This window comes from Mesoplodon mirus (genome assembly GCF_964341445.2).
Source record: "Mesoplodon mirus genome assembly, chromosome: 1".
Classification (NCBI taxonomy): domain Eukaryota; kingdom Metazoa; phylum Chordata; class Mammalia; order Artiodactyla; family Ziphiidae; genus Mesoplodon; species Mesoplodon mirus.
This window is the reverse complement of record NC_138976.1, coordinates 209103243-209115011: the sequence shown is the minus strand read 5'-3', so window position 1 is coordinate 209115011 and position 11769 is coordinate 209103243. Positions and strand designations below refer to the sequence as shown.

At 50.3% G+C, this 11769-nt stretch overlaps 1 protein-coding gene and 1 long non-coding RNA gene across 3 annotated transcripts in view; one reads left to right on the top strand and one right to left on the bottom strand.

The window, feature by feature from the left end:
* Nucleotides 1–429: 429 nt before the first annotated feature.
* Nucleotides 430–2312, bottom strand: LOC309812550. The gene is made up of 3 exons (XR_014295347.1): nucleotides 2061–2312; nucleotides 1761–1835; nucleotides 430–1322 (listed from the first exon to the last, which is right to left on the bottom strand). It is a non-coding gene; the product is annotated as an uncharacterized lncRNA (long non-coding RNA).
* An 8-nt stretch (nucleotides 2313–2320) lies between these two features.
* The window catches only part of IPPK (inositol-pentakisphosphate 2-kinase), a 47118-nt gene continuing 37669 nt past the window's right edge, over nucleotides 2321–11769 (top strand). Inside the window, exons 1-2 of one of the 2 annotated variants that reach the window (XM_082635353.1) lie at nucleotides 2321–2562; nucleotides 10329–10376. In XM_082635353.1, coding sequence (XP_082491479.1) covers nucleotides 2482–2562; nucleotides 10329–10376 — 129 coding nt within the window. In that variant the 5' untranslated portion in view covers nucleotides 2321–2481. Of the gene's footprint in view, nucleotides 2563–10328; nucleotides 10377–11284; nucleotides 11621–11769 lie in introns of those variants that run through there. The other variant, XM_082635354.1, reaches the window with a different exon arrangement.

Below are 11769 nucleotides of genomic sequence, written 5' to 3'. Positions count from 1 at the left end.
GGGGCCTGAGCCTACCTGGGCCAGTCGTTTGGGGCCCAGGGTGGGGGAGATGTTCAAAGCTATCAGCTCATTTTCCTGACTCACTAGCTTCATTTCACTACTATTCCCAAGGCCTTGCCAGGTGCTCTAAGCTGTTCTGAGTAGGATCTGCAGGTCTTTCCTTGTTGAACCACATACCTGAGGCTGGGTTTTCTTCATATACTTCAACCCTAGCAATATGTTGCAACAGATTCAATGCAGAAGCAGATGTGAGACTCCAGCTATCTTCTATGAAGCCAGACTTTAAAGAGATTCGCAAAAATGTGAAACATTTGCCACTCTTCTCTATATTTTGGGGAATTATAGCTGCTTTTTAAAAAAGGGTAATGTTTATATTAAAATGAAAGTAATTTTTAAGAATTTGTTTTAATTTATAATATGGTAAACATGGAAAGATATAACCCATATTAGCAAAAACTTTTTGAGGCCCTCAATCTTTTTTATTTTTGCCACACCACACGGCTTGAGGGATTTTAGTTCCCCGACCAGGGATTGAACCTGGGCCCTTGGCAGTAAAAGCATGGAGTCCCAACCACTGCACTGCCAGGGAACTTCCGTCAATCATTTTTAAAGAGTATAAAATGGTCTTGAGAGTAAGAGTCTGAGAATCACTAATCTAATTTAATTCTCATAGCAGCTCTATGAGGTAGTATCATTAGTCCCACATCAACAGTGAATAAATTGAGGCCCAGAGAATGGAAGAGATCTGCCCTTTGCTTCACTGCCATTAAGTGGCAAGGGCAGAATTCAGACCTCCCGCTCAAGGTACATCCCTCAAGATTCAACAAAACCTACTCCTCCTGTAGGCAGATCCGGGTAGGGGAGGTCCCCAGAGAAAGAAATCCAGGCATGGCTTTCTTTTTTTTTTTTAATACATGGACTCCTGTATTTTTTTATTTTATTATTTATTTATTTATTTTTGGCTGTGTTGGGTCTTCGTTTCTGTGCGAGGGGGCTTTCTCTAGTTGTGGCAAGTGGTGGCCACTCTTCATCGTGGTGCGCGGGCCTCTCACTATCGCAGCCTCTCTTGCTGCGGAGCACAGGCTCCAAACACGCAGGCTCAGTAGTTGTGGCTCACGGGCACAGTTGCTCCGCGGCATGTGGGATCTTCCCAGACCAGGGCTCAAACCCGTGTCCCCTGCACTGGCAGGCAGATTCTCAACCACTGCGCCACCAGGGAAGCCCCTGGGCATGGCTTTCTTGACGTAAGAAAAGCCATTTTTGGCCTAAGTCATTTTAAGCCTGGCCACAACGCTTGCCCTTCAACAGGTCTCAGTAATGATCTTAAGAGAAAAAAAGAACAAACTATTATCAGGCAAGAGAAGTAACAGTAGCAAAGGTAATAATATATCAGTAGTAAAGACTCTCAATTCTGTTTCAGTGGTAAAGAGTAGTCTGAAGTGCTCAACTACCAGATCAGTTGGGACCTAAGGGATGATGTAGACCTTTTCTGACCCTCATGACTTCATTCAACTAAAGCGTGGACTCTGACTGCCCAAGCCCTTTATGAATACGCATGTTCCCTTAGCTTAAGACTTCCTCAATTTTGCTATTTGGGGAGACACTGCTTTGGGAGAAAGCCGCAGCATTCTCCTTACTTGTTGCAAGTAATAAATCCTCCCTTCTCCCACTCTTTGTCTTCTGGCTTGACACCCACCAAAAGGCAAAGCTAGTTTTTCAGGTAACTCTCCGACAAGAGCGCCATTTAGGAGTCCACTTGCCTCTTTGAGCTACGTATCCTCATTTGTAAGTTGTGGACCACAATGTTTCTACTTCCTGGGACTACTGGGGTGATTCTGCATCAGGTAAAGAGCAAACGAGGATATTAATAACCCGATGAGTGAGAAATGTATCCCATTCTACAGAAAAGAAGGCTGAGGCCCCATGACTAAGCGGGTTCCAGCTCTAGGGACCACCCGCCCCCGGCCCGCCTGGACCGTCCCCTCCCAAGCTCTCGGCTTGCCTGGACGTCCCCCGCCCCCAGCCCCACTGGGACCCCCTGGCTCCTAGCGCGCCAGTACCACTCTAACCCCAGCCCGCCTGGACTCATATTCCCCAGCAGGCCAGTCCTGGTCGCCGGGTGGCAGACGGCTCCTCCCGCTTGCCTCACTTCCGGCGCCCAGGCCGGAAGCCTCTCTTCCGGTTCTCAAGATCGCGCTCCGGAAGTGAGTCACTGTGCCAGCACCGAAGATGGCCGCCAGTCCATCCACCACCGTGGTCAACAGAGGAGAAGCGGGCACGAACCCGGAAGTTGCCCGGCTCGGCCATGGGAGATGTTGGGGGCGTGGCTTCCGGCGGCCAGCAACTGCGAGTGCGGGCGGCTGGGTCTAGCTGAGGCGGCGGCTGACAGGAGGTCCTCCCCGGTCGGCTGCGGCTGGTGCCTAGGCGAACCAGGCGGCCCTCAGCTCGTGGCCCCGCGAGGCTCCAGGGCCGCACCGTGGGATGGACGAGGGGAAGATGGACGAGAATGAATGGGGGTACCACGGTGAAGGCAACAAGAGCCTAGTGGTGGCCCACGCACAGGTGAGCGGTTGACTGTCGGCGCGGTTCAGGGCCCTTACCCTACTCCCAGTGTGTTCCGCGTCCCCCAAGCGCCCCCTCCGCTCAGGTCGGTTCTGCATCCCCTCTGGACCCACTACCCCCGGATCGGTTCCCCAGCAGCCCTCCTTCCGGTCGGTTGCGCGTTCCCCCAGTGTCACTGCCCCGCAATAAGTTTCGCGTCCCCCCACCATCACCCCTCCCCGGCGGGTCAGTTCCGCGTCCCGCTGGTGTCACCGCCTTCCCCCAGATCAGTTCCGCGTCCCCCCAGCGCTCTCCTCCTCCTAGGTTGGTGCCATGTCTCCCCAGCACTCCCCTCCCTCCAGATCGGTTCACTGTTCCCCCAGTGTCACCTTCCCACCCCACCCCCCACCCCCCGGTTTGTTCCGCGTCCTTCCAACGCTCCCCATCCCGGCCTCACACGGTGCCGCCTCCGACTGCCCAGCTGCGGTGAGGCCGTCCGGAGTAACCTTAGGGAAGATACAGGGTACGGGCAAGGTCAGGAGAAAGAAGCAAAGTGCTTGCGGTGTTGTTACCTCCACGAGATGCCGGGAATTGCTGTTCTCCTGCTGCTGTTGTCAATACGAGTGGAACATTGTCTACAGGTTCTTCTCCAGAATCTTTTAGAATTGAAAGAATTTCCCTTTCTTAATTCAGTAAGGAAGAGAGTTTCAGAGAGTGCAGTGAGGACTCCCAGTGAGTTGAATCCGGGAAGAGAGGCTTGTGGATTTGTGTGAAGGCCCCGATCTCTCTGACATCTTGCTGTCTAATACAACCAGGCAGGAATGCGGTGGGCTGGGGGAGGAGTGATAGGTGTCATTGAGGGCTTAAGAGTATGGGAGTTGCAGTTACACAGAGCTGGGCAGAATCCCAGTTCTACCACTGCCTGGCTCAGGCTCAGTTTCTGCATTTGCAAAGTGGAACTAGTAACAGAATCCCCTTTGCGGAATTGCTAGAAAGATGAGGAGCTGGACAAGTTATGCAAGTGATAACTATCATCCACCTTGGACTTGGCGGTTAAAAGCTCTGACCCAGCCCAACAACTTCTATGGGGAGCTCATCTTCCAATTCCTCAGTAAGATTGCATGGTATATCATCATTTTATGTAAAGCCAATTAAGGCTTCTTTTGGCTAATGTACTGAGTTTCAAAAGTAGCATCAGATGAAGTAGCAAGTTCCAGACTCAGCGTAAAAGAACACCAGGCCTTGGGCACTCAGATGCCTTCTCCATTGTCCCTGACAAGCATGTGTCTACCCTCCAGGGCAACTGGCCCCTTCCCTTGTTGCACAGCCCCAGGTGTTAGGGTCATGTTTCTTTTTCCTTTTTTTTCCCCCCTTTTAAACTGAGTCATCAGGCTATCCTGTACCTGTTCTCTTCATTCTTTATTTTAAATCTAAATTTGCTTTACTATGCTCACTCCTGCTTGGTGGTTGTTAGCTCATCATTTGAATTTGAAGATTATCATCATGAGTAGTCTCCTAAGAAAAGGTTCCCACCAAGTGAAGGCGCTGAGTAAAGGGAGAACTCTGCCCCTTGGGTGTGGAGAAACGTTTGTGCCTTGCCTGGGCCTTGAGGGAGGGCAGAGCCCTGGAAGGCAGCTTTCAGGACCCTACTGTGCCCAAGGAGAGGGGGTGTGTGTGTGAGTGGGATAGAAGAAGGTGGGTGAGCACCAAGTATTTCTGCTCCCATGGGTGGACTCTCCAGACCCACCTCGTTCATTCTGAAGTAGAGGGTGACCCTCACCAGGTTTCTTTCAGATCGGGAGACGGTCTCTTTCTCAGAGGGGTCATCGTCTACTTTCAGAATGGAAAGGTCCTTAAAAAGTGATGAGTCTGTGTCCCCTCTCCTTTCCAGTGTCAGAACCCGACATACCTTCAGCCAGCCAGTCCAGAGGCCTGGCATCTGCACTGAAGGAACATGGGATAAGACACAGACAGACAGCCTTCCAGGCTGGTGGGTTGGGAGGCCTCCAGGAGCACAGGACTTGTAGAAAATGGGGCCTGGATATGGAGGAGCTAAGTGCAGGCCGAAGGAGGCCATAGTGTGGTGTGTGCTCAGGGTTGGGCAGTAAGAGATGACAGTGTGAGACCTGTACCGTATACCAGTTCTTGACAGGTTGCTGTCAGTTTTCCTGTGTGGCCCAGTGCTCAGCATCCTTGGGTCCAGCTGTGCAATTTAACCCTTGCCCGGGCACTGGCCCTTGGCCCTGGCACTGACCCTCTGAGGTGCTCTAAGGCTGTGGCCACCCTGACACTGTGCTCTAGTGGGTGCCTGGAGTCCCCGGCACTGACCCCGTGGGGGGTCTGGGGCGAGGGCCTTTCCCCTGTGGGCATGTACTTTCCTGTCCTTACTGTAGCCCGAGGGTGCTGCCACTCGTCCTGGTGGCCGTGCCATCCCTGTGTCCATGCGGAGCTGTGGTCACGAAGCCTGGCGCTGCCCTCAGGTGCGCTGCTGCCAAGTGGGATTTCTCTCCGTGTGTGTGGGGGTGCTTTTACGTCTGCAGTGACCCTTCTTTACCTTGGTCTTGTTCGCTTTGGCTTAGCATCCTGTCCTGTGAAGGTCACTGTAAGTCTGGTTTGTCATTTGATCTCGTACGTGCCTTCAGTGGGGGGAGTCACCCAGGGCAGGCCAGGCAGAGACTCCTCCCCAGGCACTGAGCTGCCTTCCAGCTGCCCTCGCCTCTGGGGTGCAGGGCAAACAGGGGCCCAATCCCTTTATCACACTAAGCTGTTGTGACGTTTTCCTCCTTATTGACAGAGAGAACATGAAAGAGCCGCCAACGAAGATCTTTTATCAAAAGTTTGTTCCTGATCTTTCAGGTTTTATAGCCTTTCTAAGATTCTGATCGGGCTTCAGATCCTTTCTGCAATTGTTTTGATGCCCTGGGGTGTTTGTCCTGAAGATATGGGGTTCAGGCAGTCAGGAGCTGTGTGTTTCTCTTCTCTTGTGTTTTAGGATTTGTAGATCATACTTCTTAATGGAGCTGTTGGAAGCAAATGAGTTGTTCTCTTTTTTTTTTTCTTTCTTTCTTTCTTTCTTTTTTTAATGGCGTATTCCCAAGTCCTGGGCTTAATTTTCTCCTGAATCTGGTAGAAAGAGTCTTAACGTTCTGTTGCCTGTAGTATATTTTTTTAACAAGTAACTTATTCTGCATTTGAGATTTTTAATGATATTCATACAGGTTGATACAGCTGTTGTGACTTCTTGGTGATGTCTTATTGGAGAGCTGTGCATGTAGCCCTGTCTTTATTCCTGGGATCACCTGTAGTTGAATGGTTAGGATTTGTTGTTTCCAAAATATATTCCCTTTGGTGGTTTCCAGTCCTGGCCTTGGTGAGTGCTGAGCTCTGCCTTTCTAGCATGTGGGGGTCTGCTGGTCTAGGTCTGGTATCCTAAGGTGGCATGGTCGCTTCCCCCGCCCCGACGATACCTTCTTCCTCCTCAGCAGAACTCAGGACAGCAGCTGCCCCTTTTACCAGGAAGGTAAGGAAGGTTTCTGTGTCTGCTGCAGAAGGATGAGACCACAGCACTGGGTCACCTACCTCTTGGTTTGTTTGGACACCTGCTCTGTGGCCATCTTGTGGCCTTGGAGAACCTGGGGTCCTTGAAGGCTCCACTCTACGACACCCTCACTGTGCGTTCCATGCATTTGTGGTGTGTCTTTATAAAACATTCTGATTCTCTTGTGGCTGTTGGATTTTCCATCCTTTAGGGACCATCTGAACACCTCTTCTGCTGCAGCCCCTGAGTGTCCTGCCCCCAAATGTCACCTGGGCTTACACCTCCACTGTCCTGTCCCCCACCTCACAACTTGCATCTGTGTCTGCTTCAGTCCTGAGGCAGCTGTGGGTCCATACAGGCAGGTGAAACTTGGGAAGGAAAATGTCCTGCCCATTCCAGACACCTGCTGTCCCCACCTGTGGTCTCCACCTCCTGTCTGGCCTCCCTTCGGAGTCCTTGGCTCCCCTCTGTGACAGGGGTTCCCAGCCCCCGGGCTGTGGACTGGTATGGGTCCGAGGCCTGTTAGGAGCCAGGCCACACAGCAGGAGGCGGGTGGCGGGCAAGCGAGCGCAGCTTCATCTGCCGCTCTCCATCGCTGACATTACTGCCTGGACCACCCTCCCCCCCACCCCCGGCCCCCGCCTTGGAAAAATTGTCTTCCACAGAACTGGTCCCTGGTGCCAAAAAGGTTGGGGACGGTTGCTCTCTGAGATGTCTCGAGTCACCCTCCATCTGTTCTGTCTGAGGCTGTCAGCCCAACCATGCGTCTCACACCTTGTCCCTCTTATCTTTCTGTGGGCCCTGGGGTGTGTTTCTGGTTGCCTCTGGTCAGCAGAGGCAAGTGACTTGGCTTGGTATTCTGTCACGGGTGTTCTGATGGAAGACCTGGGCTGTGCCCGAGTGGGGTGTCTGTGGGTGGTGGCCTCACTGAGAAGCAGGGCTGAGCCATTTTGGGACGCCTGGGGCAGCACCCTGAGGGTCGATTCCTTCTGTTGTTGTGTTTATCTGTCTCCCTTTCCCTTGAAAGTTGCCTGATCTCTGCTTCCCTGGGGTCTTCTTGGGGCCCCCTCCTGGGTTATATCCTCACTCTGGTGGAAGACCTGACATGGGCTTGTCCTCCAGCAGTGAGGCTTCAGTGATTGATCACTTCACACCTTGTCTTTGCCAAGAGGCCCTGGAGTCTTAATTCCACCCACAAGTTTCCTTCCTTGGGCTTCACATGGGCAGGTGACCCTTTTATATATTGTTTTTGTGGTCTTTTATTTTTATTTAATACCAGTCATTTGTTTCTCTCTCTGCCCCAGAAAATACAGAATACCAGAAGGAAGAAAGTAAAAAGCATCCAATGTCTCCCTACTAAGAAAATAATTTTTGTTAATACTTGGTGCACTGCCTTCTATTATATGCTTTTATTGGGTACTTAAGCATCCTATCTGTCTGTTTTTGTTTTCTGCTTTTCCACTCAACCCTACAGCATAAATATGTAGATAATTCTTCACACAAGTTTTCAAGGCTGCAGAGCGCTTAGGCAGCCAGAGTTCTGGACTGTCAGACGTTCACATTGTTGTGCTTTTAGAGCTGTTGCGAGCCAGGCTTTGCTGATGTCTTGGTGTTCTGAGGACTTGGGTGGGTTCTCAGAGCGGATCGAAGGAACATCTCCTAGGCCTCCTGGCACATGACATGCCAGTACTCCCCCACCCCTGCCATGGCCTGGGACCCTCACAGCACTGAATGCTTTCTACTCCTTTTATAAGTGGCGTGTTGTACGTTTTGAGGTGGTTTAATGTGTTTATTGGTGTCATTTCTCCATTCATGGACTTTTCAGCTTGTTAAAATCTTTGATTTTCATCTAGTGCTCCACGGTATGAGAGCACACCATGATTTTCTGTCCTCAAGGACAGGAAAGGTGTGGCCCTGGCCTAAGGTTCCCTGTCCTGCTTTGGAACGGGGAAGAGCTGCTTCTGCCCCAGACTGTGCAGAAACTCTCGTTAAGCCCCTCTTCTTAGTCTCACCCCTTTCTCTTCACGTTCTTAGCATTTTAGCCTAGACACTATGAAGAGGGTATGTTTTAAAATCCGGTTTCAGATATTTAGTGTAAAAGGAAAGGAGTTGTTTCCTTCACAACCGGTTAAGACCTTGTGAGCTGGCAGGGCCCTGGTGCTTACCAGATTATGTGTTGATTTCGGCTCCTTCATGGGAATCTCCCCGTGGGTGGCTGGATCAGTCCCACTCCATGCCATGGGTGGCCCTTGGACTAACTGCGTCTTTGTGCCAACCAGGACTGGTGAGGTTGATTTCTCACCTTTTCTCTGCTGTCCACTCGAATAGGTGTTGTCTGGTCCCATGGCCAGCCTCGTGGCATGTAACAGGGCCCCCAGTCCAGCCCAGTCAGACCTTTACAAGGGGCAGTTAGCACCCGCCGTCTAGAACAGGTGTGCCCACTGAGGGCTTGTGTTTGTGGAGCCTGGACTTCAAGGCTGACACCTAAGCTCCTATGGGGCAGGTGGGCAGTTTCTGGCGACGGGTTTAAATGGGTCCCTAGAGAAAGCAGTTTTCCTTGAAGCAGACACAACATGACACTCAGAATTTCTTAGAAGGTCTTGAGAAACAGTGAAGTCCAGGTGAGAAGTGAGTGTGCTTTTAGGGGGGCTGAGTTTCTGGAAAGTTGCCTAGCATTAGGGTTTCTGCATATCAGCTTTTGTTTCTCCTTGAATTTTGATGGACTCCTTGGCCACTTGATGCCCATGATCGAATACTGATGTCTGCCTGGATTTGGGAGGGGTTAGGGCCCTGTGCACGTCCTCGACCTTTGCTTCCCCAAGTCTGAGCTTGGGGCTCAGGGAGGTGATGGATGTCTGGGGTTTTGAGAGGAGTGTGCGTCATCTGAGTGGGGCAGGAAGTGCCGGGGGGCTGTGGGCTAGGGAAACGGATCTCATCTCTATGGGCCTTCCTTGCTCTCAGCCATGTTTTGGGTTCTAAAGCTGCACTTTCTGAGCCTCTTCAATCACCAGCTCCTCCCACCCCGCCTAGATCCCAGTGCTCCAGACAGTGCCTGAGCCCCTGCACCTCTGCTGTCCTCCTCCTGTTCACTGCTTACCCCTGGGCACAGTCCAGGTTCCCGACCCAGGCCCTTCTGCCTGGAACTCCCTGTCTCCATGGGAGTGGTTTCCAAAGTTGTCCACATGGAATTATCTCCCCCATTACCAAGGCTCCGCAACACATCCAGGTTATTTCCTTGGAGAATGGCCATTTCAAAGGCTGTACTGGTTTAAAAGGTTATTTTTTTCCATTTTTTAAACCTTTTTAAAAAACATTTTTGTAATGTATGTTATATGAGCATTGTAAAAAATTGGAAAACCCAAATAAACAGAACTTTAAAAAATAAGTTCCCAGTTGGTGCTACCTGGACACGCGGTTACCTATTCTGAAGCCCTTTCAGACAGTTAATACAAACTCAGCGTGCACATACGTTATTTAAAATTTATTGTTTTACAAACTTTAAAAAATGAAGAGTAATAAATCTACAGAAAAGTGGTCAGATCATATGCGTATATTACAGCTTGATTATGACAAAATACATGGACCCGTATTCTCATGACCAGCCCCTTCTAGAGCCTTTCTTAGGGACCATCCCACCTGCCAGAGATCTTAGTCTTGTCTGCTTTTGAGCTTTACATAAATAGAACTGTACCCATACATCATTCTCTAATACACACACACACACACACACACACACACGTGTATGTACATATTTATAAAGATAGTTTCATTCTATAAGCCCTATTCTGTAATCTTTTTCATTTATCAGTAGATGATGACTGTACCTTTGTGTCTGTAAATATGGATCTTCCTTATTTTCTTGTAAATGATGGCATAGTATTTCATGGTCTGGAATATGTCCCTCTGTATTTAACCATCCTACTATTGTTGGATGTTTAGGTTGTTTCCATTTTATTTGGAATTATAAACAGTACTTTTATATGCAGTAGCTAAAATCTTCTGTGCATCTTTAATTAAGATAAATTACTGGGAGTGGGCTGGCTAGGTCAGAGAGCACAGGTTTTCCTGGTTGCTCTGTGTCTTCAGACGTGTGGCCCATTACTGGCCCCCACCTCCTCCCCGGGGCACTGGCTGCCTGTGGGGCCTCCAGCATCTGCACTGCTGAGGATGGCTCCTTATCCACAGCCACCCACCCTTATCCCCGGGCTTTGGGTGGGTACTAACCAGACTTTGTTTTATTTTCCAATAGCGTTGTGTGGTGCTTCGTTTTCTGAAGTTTCCTCCTAATAGGAAGAAGGTAAGATCAGTGGATTTGCCACCCAATCATTAAAATAATTATTTAAGAAAACTTTGATTTTTTTCTGATGCAGAAGTTTTAATGCTAACTTTAGAAATTTGAATATGATACAAGCATTCAGTGCTGAAAGCAGTGTGTCCATCTTTTGTGCTGGATTCAGCACTTTGACCTGCTGGGGTCACTGTGGGTCATCATGGTTAGTCCCTGGGTACTGAGCCAGGAGCCTCCCTGACTAGTTCAGAGAGCTCTGCTTGTGGCTGGGGAACCCAGGGCCAGGTCTTGGCTTTGCCTTGGCGATTTCCTTACACCCTGCTGCCTAAGTTTCCTCATCTGTGGAATTGTATCAGTGAAAATGAAGTCTGTGATGCTGTGGTAGACAGTCAGTGTTACAAGTCACAACAGGCAGTTCAGGTGGAGCCTTGTGTTTCTATTCACTGAGTCAACCAGGCAGAGTACCGTGGACACCCTCAGAAAGCCATTGTTGTGCTGTTGTATGCCTGCTGACCACTGAGTTTCAGTGTCTCTCTACATTGAGGCGGGATGTCATTGTGGTGTTTATCTAAGTGGTCGCAGCGGTCAATGTGGCATAGCCCTGTGGGAGCCTTTACTCTTTCATGGTCTGGGGGGAAGGAGGGAGGTCCAGAGGGGCTAGGTGTGAGCATAGGCTCTTATCTTAAAAGGGCAGAAGAGGCAGGAGCTGCAGGTCACACCCACACAGTGGGGGCAGGGCTGGTGGTGGTTGGGCGGTGAGTAGAAATTGGGCTCAAGATCAGGGTGTAGGAGACATGAGTCACCACCTCACCTCGTTTGAGTTATGGAGAAACAGCTAGAAAAGAAGGTGAGGTGGATGGCTGATGGGTATCAGTGGTGGCTGATTGTGCAAATGAGGGGCACGCTTGCAGGTTAGCTTCATAGAAAGAAAAGTGGGGACTGTGGGAGAAAGCTGGGGGCTGCCATCCCAGTGGGGCTGCAGTGAGATCTGGGGACAGTGTGGTTAGTGCAGAGAAAGATGGCACAGGATGGGAGGGTGCAGCTGCTGAAGAGAATTGTGCAGGGTGGTTCTGTTTCTGTGGAATCCAGGTGGAAACTAGAAACATCTCGGAGGCTGCCTCTAGCCCCCCTCCCCTCCCCTCTGTCCCCACTCAGAGTCTACAGAGCCTAGCCTCGGTGAAGGGCCAGCGTTCTCTGGATGCCTCTATTTTCAGTTTTTCCTGTTTACATTTATTGAGGCGATGTCTTCCAAGGTAACAGTTCGCCTTTCTTTATTATGTAAATGGCACTGTGTGATGCCAGCTGTATTATCTGTGGGGACTTGTGTGTGTGAATTCTATCAATAAGAAGAGCTTTTTGTCAGAAGCCCTGTGCCCACAGCTCTACGTACGGAGGCCACTGG